Consider the following 16,640-nt stretch of genomic DNA (forward strand, 5'->3'; position numbering starts at 1 on the left):
GTTTACTGTTAATTTGAGTGCTCCCTTCACAGGCCAGTTTTCTTCACCCTTTTAGCATTTGTTCGATTCTTCTGTACATGTGCTGGATCTGAGAACCACCCTTGTAAGGGAAAAGCAAACCACACCTCCCCAGAGGGGAGCTAGCATTCAGCTGCCTTGGACACCCTACACCAGTGCTCAATTGGGTTGGCTGTGGTGTTGGTGGTGGTCACACCCTTCTGAAATGTCAGTATCTCCTCCTCCACCTCTGTCAATTCCTTGAATGCCAGAGACATACTGCAGAACGAGGGGAGAGCACACGTCATGTTTGCTTTTGAATTGAGTGTGGGATCATTCTGGAGGAAAAGAAAAGAGTGGCAGAGAAGGAGGGAAAAGGAGGGGATCCCCTTGGACCAGTAATATGTCTGTAGTTTAATCCATACTAGAGGTGGGCAGACTTCTGTTTTTGAACTGCAATTCCCAACATTCTCCAGCCAGCATGGTCCAAAAAAGCAAATTTGAACACCTTTAATCCATACAAAGTCCAGAGTTTTGGACTTACTGTTTTTTAAAGCAACAAACTTACATCATGTGAATTTCCAGGGACATAATTAAATTTCTGACTTGATAATACACATCAGTGCATGCCATTTAGTAACATAAATTTTAAAATCTTTATGAGAACTGCAAATACTGCAGATCAAATAATGGACTATTTTACGGGCTTCATTAGAAAAGTAATGATTGGAGAAATTAATGGAGCTGGAGCAAAAGAAAGACAAAACATCTTCCTACAAATTGACAGCAGTCCATTCTGAAGAGAATGTACGCCATCTGAGTCACAATTCATGTTGCTTGTTTAGCTGTGACCCAAGTAATGGTTCCCAAGTTATGTTGCTTTTTTAGGATGTTAGAGGTGCTGATCCATGCTTGGCATCCGCCTGAGACTTTTCCTGCATTCCTCTTAGCTTTAGTTGAACGCTGATCTTAGGGGCCCTTGTAAGGATATGGGTTTTGCTTCTGCTGACATGCCTGTCGCCTGAAATCTTGGTTGCTGGAGAGAGATGAGAGCGCCTAGTGTAAGGTTAGGCCATTGTTTCCAGTATCAGGATGGTGCAGTGTGGGCATTAAGAACTGCTATGATTAAGAATGATGTTCTGGAAAAAAGGTCTATTGTGTAGAATCGTCATTCATTAAACACAGAACTTCTGGTTGTTCATGTATGGTTTTATAATGAGAAGAGGCAAAAAACCCAGAATCTTCTTTCAGTCCTTAACTGCCCTCTGTCTTCTCTAATGAGGGCGGTGTATATTTTGTGCTTCCCCCAAAATCTGGCTGAGAAGTTAGATTCTGTGTACATTTTAAGAATTGTTTATATTTTTCATGTTGCTGATCGGCAAATTGTTGTTTGGCAGTTTGCTAAACTGTAAATTCCTTGTAGATAATTAGTGTGCATTGTCTACAAAACAAGAAGCAGAATGAACCATGGCAAATGGTCATATTTTATTTCTAAGTTCTGCTGAAATCCACCTCTGAGGACAATCTACCGTTTGCTCAGAAAAGTTTCCATTTCTTCCTCTGTTGGGTTGTTATGGTACTTGACTCAGGAAGGTTCCTGGAGTCCTGACAATTCCATCAAAAGCCAGAGAAGATTGTCTCTGTCTTACAGCTGCTACCCTGAAGGACATTGCATTTGCTGCTGTGCTGTTTTTTACCAAGCCACTGTCCAAGGGCCAAGAGTCCTGATGGTTTGGGTGACAAATTGGCAGCCATACATACATCTTTACATTCAGGATTCACACCATCATGTATACCATTGAGGAAAGACTCCACATGTAGTGTTTCTTTGTTGCTAAGAAGTAAGGTAAAGGTTCTCCTTGACAAATGTCCAGTCGTGTCCGAATCTAGGGGGTGGTGCTCATCCCCGTTTCCAAGCTATAGAGCCAGCGTTTGTCCGTAGAAAGTTCCTTTGGTCACGTGGCCAGCGTGACTAGACACGGAATGCCGTTACCTTCCCACCGAGGTGGTACCTATTTATCTACTCTCATTTGCATGCTTTCGAACTGCTAGGTTGACAGGAGCTGGGACAAGCGATGGGAGCTCACTCCGTCGCGTGGATTCGATCTTATGACTGCTGGTCTTCCAACCTTGCAGCACAGAGGCTTCTGCGGTTTAACCCGCAGCGCCACCATGTCCTACTAAGAAGTAGTGGGTGAGAATCCTTGCCTTCTGTTCTACTGTGATTTGGCCTGAGGACTTTTACGTTCAGGGGGCAATTGAGGCCTGTTGACTTGGGTCCATTGGCCCTTACTCTCCCTACCCACTCTGGCTTTCTGGACTGTGCGAGAGTGGGGGAGTGGGTGGATCAGAGCAAATGGTTGGGCTATGCAAGAGCCCAGCTTCTAGTCTATGCAGTGTTTCTTTTCATTTGCTGGAGTGTTGGACAGGGTATCCTTCCCCCACCCTATGCTAGTGTGAACTTTACATTCCAAACAGAACTTTGAGTAGGTTCTCTAGTAGTTTTATCTCCTGGCTTGTGGCTCCTCCTACAGACCCTGTTCTTCTGTCATCTGTAATTGGTTCAGGGAGGGACATAGGCTCCATGGTGTGTATGCTTGCTGCCCGTTGCTTTGGTTCAAGGGTTAGAACACTGTTCTGTGGTGTTTACAGTGTGGTCTTAGTTCTTAAAAGGTTTGTTTCCTGTACCTGATAAATTACGATTTCCTCTCAAGTATGCAAAAGATGAGTAGAGACATACTGCTTCCTCACAGTTGGTCAGAATTGAATCTCCCACTTGGCAACTCCATGCCCTATGGAGAGAGCCACAGGAGGATGGTGTCCATGTGTATCTTCCTATTAGGTGACCTTCCTGTCCCTCTTGGCTACTCAACAAGAGAGAATTTCTCTCTCTCTTTTTGAGACTTGAACTGTTGTCCTGGCAAGGCTACATGAAAGTCCTGCCTGGATGAATATCTAAAAATTTACTGTTACAAGGTTGTTGTTGATGGATCCATGAGAACTCATGACATGAGAGTGCCATAGTTTCATTGTACATGTTATGTGTGTGAGGAAAAGAATGCAAGAACATATCCCTATTATGTATTTGTTGGCTCATCTGCTTGTGGGCATTGGCCACTCCCAGTATTTCCAAAGATGCCAGGTGTGCATTTATTGTTTTTTTTCTGCCATTTTAAAAATCTTTGGTTTGTTTTTTCTTCCTGGGCTGGGCACACATAAGATACAGCAACTGTTTGGCTCTGCAGTGCTGCTATACCTCCAGTCTTAGTGTACCTCTGCTTGGGGTCATCCTGTTTGTTTGTGGGTTTTCTTGCCTATTTATTTGAATAGAAGATGCTTAGATTAAGGTGGCTTCAACTTTGTTCACTTTTCATTAATGTGGGTAGGAAGTCATGCATAGGTTCTCTCACCTCTTATGCATTGTTTTTGTTTCAGGTGGAGCCTAATGCCACCATAGCAGAGATCAAGAACCTCTTTCATAAGACTCGTATGTATGGAACAAATTTATTTGTGTGACTAAACATAGATCTTTTGTGGATTTTGTTTCCTCTTGATGGGATAGGTCTCTGGTGGAGAAAAGAGTGTGGAAATCATGGAGCAGCTTGTTTTATGAGTAAAATTAGTCTATGGGAATGTACTCTCCTGCCATTTAAATAATATTTGTGAAAAATACTACCATCAATTTTTGCAGACCTTTTAAAGATCAGCAGCTGTGGTTGTTACTTCCATTGTTATATACATGGATTTGTGAGAATGGAAGGCTTGTAGAGATTAAATGTATTATTTACATGTTGGCTTTTCTCTTACTTTGGAGTACACTTTTCCAAACATAGACCTGTATATTTCATCTACTGCAGTATATGCTGTAAGTAGGGAAATACCAAGTGAGTGTGATGATCTGCAAATGGTATGTCTGTGGTTTGCAAGAGTCAATATTATCTGATGTAGAGTGAAAATATTAGAATGAGTTTTAATGGTGTAAACGGGAGCTAAAATTGGAAGCGGGAGTAAACCTGGCTAAGTACAAAACAGTACTATTTTGTGCTATAAAGTATTATTTTGAAATCTAGCATTTAAGATGCGTTTCTCCCATTCTTCTAAAAATTAAAATATTTCATGAGGGTTATTTTTTATTTTCCCTCCCAAATCTCCACTTCTTTCCCACAGATTACTGGGGGGGGGGGGAACAGTTCCTTTGGATTTCCATCAGCCACCCTAAATAGGCTATCATTCTTGATTGATTGCTAACCTGTGAATGATGCCTTTGGTCATTGTGGAAGTGGACCATCATAAAAAATGCTGTTTCCTCTCATCTATTGGAGTAGTCAACGTGGTCTTATTGGTCCTACATTTTGCAATGAAGAATTAGTAGGTAGATCACTAGAACTGGAATGGGCAGCTTTGATGAGTCTAGGAGTCAATTTTCCACTCCCTGGATCCACCATGGGCTTCTCCTCACAAAGTGGGGGTAACTAGATGTCTTTTTTTAAATAGAAACCAGACACTTTAACCTCATTATAGACAGAAAAAGGCATGTGAGGGCTGTGCACCTTGGTTTAAATGAAAACCATAACTCCTGAAGTGGTGTTCGTATTTGAACAAACAAAACAAAAAAACATTTTTAGGGGGCAGGGGAGCTCCAGTGGCACCTAAGTCAGGTGAGGAAGACTGCATTCAGCCTACCCTTACACTGGAGCATTAAGGTTTGTTGTGGGAGACCTAAGGCTCATAGAAGCCATCCTCCAGTAAAGCCTTTTTCGAGTCTCTCCTATGGGCTGAAACACTGTTGGAAGGAGAAAACAGGGTGCACTCATTGCATAAATAAGAATCTAATCTAGACTGTTTAAGAATAAAATAGTCTCTCCTACTTTTCCTTTCCTGCCAAGTCTTAAGATGGTGGGATAAAAAAAATATTTTGGATATGGAGTTATGTGCATAGGGCAGGACTAAAATGGAAGGCTAGCTATGTAACAAGGTCATGAATTTTCCACCAGTTCGTATTGCTTCTGGCTTCCTTTTCTATGTATCTACTAGGTTAGGTTTAAAGGAATGGCGAGTGCTGCTGGCAAGTTTGTTGTGATTTTTTCATTGCTAGCAGTTAATTTGAATAACGAATTCCCATTTTGATGTAGCTTTGATGCTGAATCTAGAAAAATTGTAAATCAATGGACTTGGATTAGTGTAGAAATGGGTACTTAACTGGTATGGGCTGATTCCCATATGGAAGGTCCACTCCTCTATATGATAACCTTGGAATAAGCTCCATTGCATTTGCTGGGCCTTAGTTCTGCTTAGACCTACATAGGATTGGATTCCAAAATAGCAAATCAAAAATCTGGTTGGAGTAGAACTTTGGCAATGGGAAACCTGAGTTGTGAACGTTGTTTTGAAAAGCCAGCATCTCTGACATCTCAAATGCTTGTGTAATGCTTGCAGACAGTCCTTGGGAATGCCCTGGGAACCATTTCTGAAAGGGTTGAAAATGTAATCCCCTTGAAAGATTTTGAGGAAGGTGATTTGGCATTAAAAGACTCCTCTGCTTATAAGAGTAGTTCCTTTCAGGGCAGGACTGGATAACTTGCCCACCCCACCCCTGCCAGGTATTGTCAAACTAAATCCCATTACTGTTATCTGCGCTGGCTAGAGCTGATGAGGATTGCATCTTAGCATCAAAGGAGCAAGGGACGCTTTGCTCACTTCTGCTCAAATAATCATAATGTGCTATCAAGTTGATTCTGACTCTTCCCAGGTAACTCTTCCAGGGTTTTCTGGGTATAAAATATTCAGAAGTTATTAGCTCGTCCTCCTTCTCGTGGTGCAGGTCTTTCTTGAGAAGATGATCAATCTGCTACGCAAAAGCTATAAATAAATCCTTCAGGGAAGTGCCTTGAGCCAAAGGGATGGAGCAATTTTTCTCCCATTAGATCTTCTGGGAGTCTCTTCTCTGGGGTGTACCTCAGCAGTAGAGCATCCCCACCATCATCATGTGAGGCCAGGAAAGACCCTGCTCTGAAGTCCTAGAAAGCCATTGACAACTGGTAAATGACTGGCATGCTTCAGTGTAAGACAGTCTTCTTTTTATTTTTCCAGATCCTCAGTGGTATCCAGCCCGGCAGTCTTTACGACTAGATCCCAGTAAGTTGATGTCTTGTGAAGTTTCTTCTTCAGGGTCATGTGCCTTGAGAAGGAATTGGTCTTTCTTTTTTTAAGTGGGCTGGTAGACTATGTGACTAGAGTTGCTGAGCCTTCGATCATAGGAAGCAACTGACCTGGGGGTTTCTTACCTTGCTAATTTCATGTGAGGAGCCTGTTTGAAAGGCTGTGCAGCCTGCAAGGAGCAGGCGGTTCTGGAAGTCCAGGTTTATGGCCTTTAATGAGAGAGCATACCTAAGCATTCATTATCTCTCTTGGAGACTTTCTCCTCTCTTCTGGACCCACTAGCAACTTCTTTCTGACTGCTGGGCAGCCAGAACTTCCCGGGCGTAAACTCAGAGAAGTAACTTTTGGTATCCCATCCTGTCAAGGTGCTTGAAGCAGCTGGGCTTCATTGAAACTTCTCCTTTCTTCCAGAGGGGAAGTCCCTCAAGGATGAAGACATTCTTCAGAACTTGCCAGTGGGCACAACAGCCACGCTGTATTTCCGGGATCTGGGAGCACAGATCAGCTGGGTAACGGTGAGTGTTCTTTGTGCTCCGAGATAACTCTGCTGCTTGCCCATAGCTTTGTTTCTCCTCAGCTCTTCCTTGACCATTTTTCCTTTCAGGTCTTCCTCACAGAGTATGCTGGGCCACTAGTTATCTACTTACTTTTCTACTTCCGGGTGCCCTTCATCTATGGCCGGAAATATGATTTCACTTCCAGCAAGTACTCGGTTGTGCAGTAAGTATCTATAGGACAAGATTGGCATTTTCTGGTTAACTTTTCTCAGCTGTGCAGTGCAAGTGCAGAGAATCACAGAACATAGTAGTTACTAGTACCAAGTTCCCATATAATCCACCCCTCTCTCATTAACTGGCACTTACAGTCTCAGTGACTGACACATTAATATAAAAACATAAAAATGTTCCATTTACTTACAAGTGTGAATATATTAAAATAAACTAACAACATGATTGTTTTTAAACAATTCTACTTCAGTATATATAACATTTTTGTACTAACTACCACTGATAAATTTTGTTAGGAAAAAAGATTCTCTTAGCATAGAGGTGGGGCTGTCTTAAGAGTTCGGATGCAGAGGAGAGAACTGTTGGTTAATGCTGGACTGAGTGGTTGTTACTCCCAGCCTATAAAGATGCCTCCCAGTCAAAGAAGCTGGAAGGCAGCCTGTGAAGTTGTAAACTCCCAGCACTTTTAGATGCTAATATTTACTCTGTCTGACAGCATACGTACAGACGTTAAAAAAATCTTTGCTTCATTTGTTTAGAGGTTTTTTTTCAGCCTCCATTTTATGTAGGCATCAGAAAACCCCAATTTCAGAGCACGAGAGGAAAGCAAACACTGTTTTGAAAAGCCTCAACACTGATTATTCATTTCCCAAAAACCTCTTTCCCTAAGAGGACAGTGGGAGGTTTACAGCAATACCTTTTAGCCAAAAATTCTGCATCAGTTTGTGCCTCTTTTTGAAATTGTGTCACAGCTGGGTAGATGACTGACAGGGCCAGGCAGTGAGCTCTCTGAGGCACAGAGACAGTGTTGTAATAATATGTTTTGGCACGGGACTTGGGAGGTTTCAGTCCCTGCTGAGCCATGAGACGTAGTGGATGACTTTACGTTAGTTACTCTTTCTCTGCCTGACATCTAAAAGAAATGTTGTGAGGCCAATGTGAGAAAGAGAACAATGCATACAGCCATGATCTGACTGGGAGAAATGTGGGATAGATATGTAAAAAATGAATAAGTGAATTGTAGTCTTCCCTAGCTTCAGCATGTATTGGTTTATGTTCAAGGTTCACACAATTTCTTGGGGCACTTAATCTTTGACCCTGCTTGGTCCTGTTGCCTCCTGAAGCTGATTAAGAACTTCAACAAAGGCCTGGCAAAGGGAAACTCAAAATGTAAAAGCTGAAAGCAAATTTGAGGAGAGTGGTTTGTAACGTTCCTTCCAGATGATGCTGTTTAAAATGTGACAGAATGATGTAAGTGTTCCATTGGTAGATCATACAGTTTAGTCCCTTCTCTCTCCTCAGTCTTCTGTTTTCCTTTCCAGCCTGGCTTGCATTTGCCACTCTTTCCACTACATCAAGCGCCTCTTGGAGACTCTCTTTGTCCATAGATTCTCTCATGGGACAATGCCCTTGCGTAACATCTTCAAGGTGAGTAATGTGAAACTGAGATTAAGCAAGGAAGGGCAAGACAGGGCAAGTCTGATGCGGGCATTCCACAAATGTCACGCATGGTGTTTTCAAGGGAAATATGGCATTGGCTCACCTTGTGTTTTCTTGTTTGAACCCCTCCCGCCATACCACCTTGAACACACATGATCTTTGGTTGGACTCAATGGCCTTACAAGCACCTTCCAACCCAATTCTTCTATGATTCTGTGGTCTCATCTGATTTTGGAAGTTAAGCAGGATTGCATCCGTTTAATGCTTGGATGTCAACCCTGAGTGCTCACTGGAAGGACAGATCCTGAAGCTGAGGCTCCAACACTTTGTCCATCTCATGAGAAGACTCCCTGGAAAAGCCCCTGATGTTAGGAAAGTGTGAGGGCAAGAGGAGAAGGGGACGACAGAGGACAAGCTGGTTGGACAGTGTCATCAAAGCTACCAACATGAATTTGACCCAACTCTGGGAGGCAGTGGAAGACAGGAGGGCCTGGCGTGCTCTGGTCCATGGGGTCACGAAGAGTCGGACATGACTAAACGACTAAACAACAACAACAAATGCTTGGATGAGAAACCACTGCATAATTACCAGATCTCTAGGGAAAAATACTGCCTGAAACTCTGAACTAATCGCTGTTAATCAGAATTGGCATCCTGGGCTAGGTGGACCAGTGGTCTAATTCAGTATAAGGCGGCTTTCTACGCTTCTGTGTTTCTAGACACTGAGAGAGTTAGCATATCCTTCTTTTGCTGTGTCTCCTCCAGAGAATTGTTTCTTAGTGTGTTGTTTTTGATTCTTTCTCCAGAACTGCACTTACTACTGGGGCTTTGCTGCCTGGATGGCATACTATATCAACCACCCATTGTATACGCCACCTGGTAAGTTAATAATAGATGGGGAAGCCGGAGTCTGGGATGTCAGCTGTCCAAAGAGCCCAAAGGTTCCTATAAGTTAACTGTCTGCTGTGGCTAATGAGCAGTTGCTGCTAATGAGCAATTCTGTTGCTAATGAGCCACATTTCAGAGAAATCTGATCAGAGCTTAGATATTCTTCTGAAGTTGGGAAGGTACTTTTTCTTAAGGCTGGCAAGAACATTCTGAGAATTGGAATTAAAGAAGAGCAATGGATATGTAATTTACCAGTTGAACGGCATTCACTCATTCATATCCAACCTTTTTACCAGTAAAGGGTTCAACGTTTGCTCAAGTGAGGTATACACAGTCCATGTGCTCTCCTCCCGAGAGATAGATTTGTCATTCCTTCTTCCCTGCCATTTCAAGATTCCTAGGACTACATAATTGCTTATGAGTTGGTATTCCTGGCCCACTGTTGGTTTACCCTTTCTTTGCTGACTTCTAAATACTTGGAAACTGACAGCAGATCCTTTTACTTAGATGTTTTAAATGTTAAAATGTCTGTTTTCCTTGTACACATTCTCAGTCTGATCCAGTGGCTGAAATCCTGTTAGTGTAGTAAGTTTCATTAGACTAGGCCCATTGAATTATTGGGATTTGGTGAATCAACTCCTCCAAAAGGTCCATTGACTCGAATGGAGCTACTCTAGTTTCAACTTACTGTGTTACAACTAGAGTAGAACCATTTGAATCAGTAGAACTTGCAGAGGTGTTGATTCACTAGATTCCCACTGATTCAGTGGGCTGACTCCAGTGCTATTTACTACTGTACACTAAATAGGATTTCAGCCTATATCTACTTAATGAGGAAGAAGAAAAGGCACAGATGCTTTTATAGTAATTTAAGTGAAGATCTGCAGCCTTTCTCCCTGTTTCTCTTCCTTTTAACTTGAATGCAAGCTCCATCGTGTATACATGTCACAAATGTAGCTACTGTAATAAAGCTTCATCTCTGGCAAACTCAGCAGAATTCTGTAATCACTGTGGAATCTGTTGCTTTGTAGGAACATACCAGTTGTTCCTTCTGCCCCTGCTATTTACAGTATATACATTTTAATTTATTTATTTGATTTATATACTGCCGATCTAGAACGTGTCTACTCTGGGCGGTTATCTGAACATGCTAAAGTTTTTCTGTTATTGTCTTCTCTATCCCTGCTCTACCCTTTTTCAGCATATGGACTCGAACAAGTGAAACTGGCACTTATCATATTCTTGGTAAGAATTTGTTAGATCCTTGGGGACAGGGTGGGCTAGCCCATGTAGGATTGAAGACCCTAGTGGAGACTTATGGAAGAAAGTGGAGGAGGAGTGATGTAAAAGTGAAGTAGGCTCTGGCATGCAGGTTTTGGAACTGTAAGCAAGCTTGGGGTGGAAACTCACCCAACAGAGGCAAGCGTGGAAGCTTGAGGCGTCCTCCTGGTAAAAGCACAGCTGCATAGTAGCCAAGGCCACCTGTTTGTGGCACAGGGCCAGGGTCTCTGTGGGTGTTGAGAGAGAGGCAAGGTGGATTGCCACAACAGGCAAAGGTGTAGCTAGGTCACTACTGTTTGAACTCTAGCAGGGACCATGCATCCCAAGGTAACTAAAAAACAGTAGGTGTGGCAGTAGGTGCCCAGATTGCGAAAGTGAGAAACCGGTTTCTCTGCCTACTAAGTGTAGCCCAGCTGTACGTAAGATGTGGAGAGAATGTTACAATAAATTCGAAGATGGGTCCCTGTCTTACAAGGTAATGTAAAGACAACAAAACAAAACCCAACAATAGGGGAAAGAGAGTGATAAATATGGAGGAATACTCTGTGATTTCAATTGAACATGCCTTGGTTGAGTTATGGGAGGGAACTGGCTCTAAGGGGTAGTTCCTCTGAATCCATGCTTTCTTGATTTGATCCTGGGCTTTATCTTTGTAAAGCTCCAAAGCCTCTTCCCAGGAAAGGTGATAAACAAGGAACCATAGCAGGAGAGAGCGGAGCACCCCCATGGGAAAAGATCACTCCCTGTCTCTCTTTCCAATCTAGTTTTGAAAAATTAGTTTGTTTATTTATCAAAAATGTTTATATCCTTGGTCAGAATTATCTGGATATGCTAAAATGGATTTTCTTGAAAAAAATTAATGAGAAATTGAAGATTGAGTGCTCAGCTTTCTAGGTATTGATCCTGGCTGTTTTCTCCTGCAGTTCTGTCAGCTGGGAAACTTTTCGATTCATATTGCTCTGAGGAACCTGCGCCCTGCTGGTGGGTAAAGTAGAAGGTCTCAGGAAGTGCTTCCCTGGTCTACAGGAGCCTTTCAGACAAACACCACAGAACTGGGCTGTCAGTCTTTTGGCCACAGCCATAAATGTAGGCTGAATCAGGATTGTATAACAAACCTTATAAGGTGGTGTGTGAAGAATTGTGTCCCATCTGTGGCCCCCTACAAATGTGCCAGAGGCCCCAGGAGGGCCAAATGGCCACTATAGATTATCAGGCTGAAGGGATATATGGCCCAAGAAGCTGCTGGCCAAGGTTTCCCTCTAAGGTGTACGCCTGTGTGCATGTGATTCTGCCCCCTCCGTGCAGGGATCCTCCTCCGCCTGCACACCTGTGATGATAATTTTCAGCCCCTTTAGTCCTGGTTGCGATGGAACCCCGCGTGGGAGGGTTGGAGTCACATGTGCATGCGCAAAGTTGTGCACATGAGGGGCAGAGGCTTCCATAGTTGGGATGAAAATTAGAGAGAATGTTGCTGCTGGCCCATAGCTAGTTAAATTTAAAGTGGTGTGCCTTTGAGATTTGCGCAGGCCTGAAGGTACTGCTTAAGAGTGAGATTTTGGTAAACTTGCATTATTTATTCTTTTAATATTGATGGGGTTTACAGATCTTAGTGTTCTTTAAAAATCCTGTTAAAGAAAAGGAACAAGCCAGATTAAAACTTTAGGTTGTTTAGCTAACTTAACTAACCAGTTCCTTTTAGATCATGATCTCTGGTTTACATGTAAGGCAGGATTCTATAAAAAGTGAAGCAAAATGCTGTGTAAAATTCTCATTGCAGTTGCCTGGGATGAGGAGAAAGGAACGTGCAAGCCCAGGGCTTGGCTTTGATTTGTTCCAGCTCATGCCTGTAAAACTAAGCTAGGAGTGGGCAAAGTACAGCTCTCCAGATGTTGTTGGACTGCAACTCCCATCAGCCCTAGCCAGCAGAACCAATGGCAAGAGATGCTGGGAGTTGGCAGTCCAGCATTGTCTAGGGCTGCACTTCTGTGTACCTGCAGTATGAGCGGAATCCTGCCTTAGCATCACAGGTTCAATGAAACTGTGTTTCATGAAATCAATTCTTCTTCATTCTCTCCAGGTTCCAAGACCAGGAAGATTCCATATCCCACCAAGAACCCCTTCACATGGCTTTTCTTACTGGTCTCCTGCCCTAATTATACCTACGAGGTGAGAATGCGGTACAGAGCTTTATAGCAAATTGAAGCAGATTGCATGGGGAGGAGGCCCTTGCCTTGCTGTCCGGTATCTTGCTATGCGGCTCCTCTCCATGTAGAATGTTTGGCTAATGTGTTAAGAACAGGAAGATCTAGCAGGACTGAGCGAGTCTGTGATTCTCGTCTCATACAGGTTTATGTTAGACAGGCTTAATATATAGCTGTATACTTACCTGGAGTTGGCAAACGCATAAATTCAGTGTGAAGTGCCTTGTTTGCCTTGCTCAGTGCCATCCTGAGCTGCTGTTTCCCTTCTCTTCCAGGTGGGATCCTGGATTGGCTTTGCTATTATGACTCAGTGCCTTCCAGGTAAGTCCTTTGCAAGTAGAATTGCCCTTTATTGTGGGGTCAGATGGGTTCCATGTATTTAAAGAAGCAGAGTTTGCAAGAGCTGAGCAGGGCTGTTGACGACAGGACATTCTGGAGATCACTCAGGCTGCCATATGTCGGGGGCAACTTGATGGCACATAAGAAGAGCCAAGAGAACTGGAGGCGAAGACTAGGTCACAGAACTCAGTAGTCTAATAAGCACCATCCCTTTCCTCATGATGGCAGAACTTAAAAAGTTTGTCTTCTTCCACATGCTTTTGGTTGCATTGCTTTTCTATTTATGGCACATGAGAGCTGGCAGTGTTCTCATTCCTTCTTGGCATGTCAAGTGATACATGCACTAACAACGCCTGCCTAGGCAGTCACTTCAAGATGTTGTCTTCCACCAACTAGGGTCTTAGGGATGTATCTCATGCCTTAATGCTTAGTCACTGCGTGGTGCTTCTCCTTGTGACACTGCCCTTAGTTTTTGATTGATTCTGTAAGACAGGCTGGACATCTTGGGATGATTTACTTACAAGATCATTAAGGATACAAGCACTTCCTGGTGTCCACAGGTCCATCTGGTCCTGACTTGCCCTCCAACAGTGAATAGACGGAAGCTCTTGTGAAGCCCACCAGTGTACCTTGAAGTCTAGGGAACTCCAGCAGTTACAGTCCAACAAAGGAATGTTTCCATGTTCTGCTCTGGATCTGCTAGTATAAGATAAGAAAATAACCGACATCCTAAAGTAGCAGATTCCACCTAGTCCACAGATACATGGAGTCAGCTGTTGCTCAGCTTCATTATGTGGGCCCATATTCCAGGACTTAAAAGGTTGTCACATAGCAGTGACTCAATCTGACTGGCTTGAATTGTCGAAGTGCAGGTTTGAGTTAAAATGTAAGAGAACCTTCCTGATGGTAAGAGCAGTTTGACAGTAGAATGGAATCAATGTTCTGTAGAGGGAATTGTGTAAAAGCCACAGTGGCCTGCCTAGATGGAAGTCTTCATTGGAGGCTGGACAGCTGCTTGGTCAGTATAGTCTGACTCTGGGCTTAAATGGTACACCCAGCCTCTTCTAACTCTGATTCTACTGCAGGAATAGGTAACCTCCTTCTTTCAGGATCGCATAACCTCTGGATGTCTATTGGTGGTAGGCAGAGCTAAAGCCAACAGTGGGCAGAATCAGAGCCAAATTGGGTGGCTCTTTCTTGCTGTGGCTCATTATTCCCACCCACTCCTTTTCTGTCTTGCCCAGTAGACATCCAAAGAAAAAATGGTTTGTAAGTGGGTTTTTGAAATTATGCCAGGGGTGATGTGCTTCCCACCACAGTTCAGCAGGATGTTGACTAAAGTAGGTGTGGCTATCTGAAAGTGCAAGAGTCGTGAGGTGACTTGATTGATCGATCAATGTACTGTAATTTAGTGTCTGTACTTGCTATAATAACATATTTGCAGTTTTCCATCACCTGGATTTAACTTCTTGCTTACACGCTCATGTATCATCGAAGACTTGTAGATGTTTGGTAACGTGTAACATTCTCTTCTTTGTCAATAGTGGCTCTATTCTCCCTGGTTGGATTTATCCAAATGACCATCTGGGCAAAGGGGAAACACCGAAGTTACCTGAAGGAATTCCGGGACTACCCCCCACTTCGCTCACCCATCGTCCCTTTCCTGCTCTGAGCCAGAGGCAACTGCCTCTCGGTCTGGGCCAGTTGTTTTTTTTAAAAACCTTCTGAGCGGCTGTTACTGGAGTCTAAATTGGGCTGTTTCCTTCTTGCCTGCTTGTGATCTGGGGAAAGCTGGGGATTCCTTGCTTCTGTAAGTTATTAGCCACAACTTTTTATCCTTCCCCTGACTTCCTGAGCTTGGAATCACCTTTCCCTACAAAGACCATGAAGCTAACCACTGCAGCAGGGAACATAGGAAACAATCCAGTTTTACTGGAGACTGGCACCACTGAACCAGGTGCTAGGTATAACATTTGCAAGGCCAGGTGCCAAAAACCGAAACTAGGCAGCTGTACCTTACTCCAAAAGGAAGACTTTCTTCTCTACTTAGGCTGTGCAGGAGAGCAGGCATTAGCTCCATTGCTCATTGGTCAAATTCTGGAGTCGTCTGTTCGCCTAGCTTTCCTTGGCCCTCTTGTGGCAAATACTGGTAGGGCATAAGTTTACTCTTGCTTTTTGTCCTGGAATGCTTTCCCTTATTCTGAAAGTTCTTAGCAGCTTTCCCGGTGGGGTTGAACTAATAAGGCCCCTCGAAGAGGCTGCCTTCGTCTTGCATAGCATGGTCTTGTGCACCTTTGGGCCCTTGTGCCGCTAATGGGCATTGGCATTTGAGACCTACATTTTAAAGCAGACCAGAAGGGGTATGAGGGAGATGCCACCACTGTGTGCTTTCCAGGCAGAGTTGGTAGAATTATTCTAGCCACCACAGTGGGTGATGAGGGGCACCGTTAAGGCCAGGTATGTGGGGGTTGCAAGAGAAGACACTGCAACGGAAGCAATTGGGGCAAGGCAGGTGCAGTGCAGGAGCATTGTGTGGGTGCGTCAGTAGCCCCCCCCCACTGCAAGCCAGCACTGTCAATTTTAAGCATAAATGCCTCTTCCCGTTTGTGACTTGATTTTAATTAACATTAAAGCCACTATGTCCTTTCTCAGTATCCCACATGCTAACCAAAACTATGCTTCAGTTTCCCTTAAGATCTAATGGGGTAGGCCTTCTTTACCCAAAACAGGAGATCATTAATATGCGGCTCTTAAAAACCCACTGGCTTTTCACCATAAGTTGCTATCTGTTCTGTTGCCAGTCATTTTATGCATCTTGTGTCCTCTGCAGGCCCGGTTCCTTCCTAGAAGTGCTTATTAGGTACAGAGGTTATCAGTATTGTTACAGAAAGTTGTAACTGCACTGAGAACCTCTTGCAAAAAAAAACTGCTTTGAAGCAAAGCTTGCAGATTTTGCTAGCCAGTATTGTTTTAAAAGGCCTCAGTTCTTATAGGGAAACATTCAGTGTGATTGAAATGAAGACTCTAGGCTTGATGGCCTCCCTTGGAGAAACTTTTCTCTTTTCTTGTTTGTCTTAATGTTAAGAGTGTGATCCTACACATGCTTAGGTGGAGTTAGCCCTTTAACACAGCATGACTTACTTCCAAGCAAGTGCCTCGGATCAGGATGAAAGTTTGCAACAGTCTTAGTTTATGCTGCACGTGAGCAGTAAGATCCTGGAAACCTGCAAGGCTCCACAGCAGCTGTTTAATATGAGCCACTTGATTACCTATGGTCTGTTTCATGTGGAACTGTCTTCTTGGAACTATACCAATAAAAACAGTCCTTCCATTGGTCAGGGTTAGCCTCTTTTTTGTAAATCAATGGGGAACTGCTTGCAAAAAGACTTCTTTCAGCTAGGGAAGGGCTATGTGCAAGGAGACGCATCAGTTCCTTACTGGATTATCCTGTCTAAAGAGGAAGCAATGTAACATGCAGAAAGGCAGATGATAGCCAAGCAGTGACAACAGAATACCGTGTTTCCCAGAAAATAAGACAGGGTCTTATATTAATTTTTGCTCCAAAAACGTATTAGGGCTTATTTTCAGGGGATGTTTTTTTTCATGT

At 43.4% G+C, this 16,640-nt stretch overlaps 1 protein-coding gene across 2 annotated transcripts in view; it reads left to right on the forward strand.

Moving 5' to 3' along the window:
• Positions 1-16,371, forward strand: part of TECR (trans-2,3-enoyl-CoA reductase) — a 54,071-nt gene extending 37,700 nt beyond the window's left edge. For both annotated transcript variants that reach the window (XM_072990342.2, XM_020778518.3), the window contains 11 exons: positions 3,433-3,484; positions 6,088-6,132; positions 6,568-6,671; positions 6,761-6,876; positions 8,207-8,312; positions 9,131-9,203; positions 10,414-10,457; positions 11,417-11,474; positions 12,571-12,659; positions 12,970-13,015; positions 14,578-16,371. In XM_072990342.2, the coding sequence (XP_072846443.1) occupies positions 3,433-3,484; positions 6,088-6,132; positions 6,568-6,671; positions 6,761-6,876; positions 8,207-8,312; positions 9,131-9,203; positions 10,414-10,457; positions 11,417-11,474; positions 12,571-12,659; positions 12,970-13,015; positions 14,578-14,705 (861 nt within the window). In that variant the 3' untranslated portion in view covers positions 14,706-16,371. The remainder of the gene's footprint in view (positions 1-3,432; positions 3,485-6,087; positions 6,133-6,567; positions 6,672-6,760; positions 6,877-8,206; positions 8,313-9,130; positions 9,204-10,413; positions 10,458-11,416; positions 11,475-12,570; positions 12,660-12,969; positions 13,016-14,577) is intronic.
• Positions 16,372-16,640: the final 269 nt, after the last annotated feature.

This window comes from Pogona vitticeps, chromosome 2, assembly GCF_051106095.1.
Source record: "Pogona vitticeps strain Pit_001003342236 chromosome 2, PviZW2.1, whole genome shotgun sequence".
In the NCBI taxonomy this organism is placed as follows: Eukaryota; Metazoa; Chordata; class Lepidosauria; order Squamata; family Agamidae; genus Pogona; species Pogona vitticeps.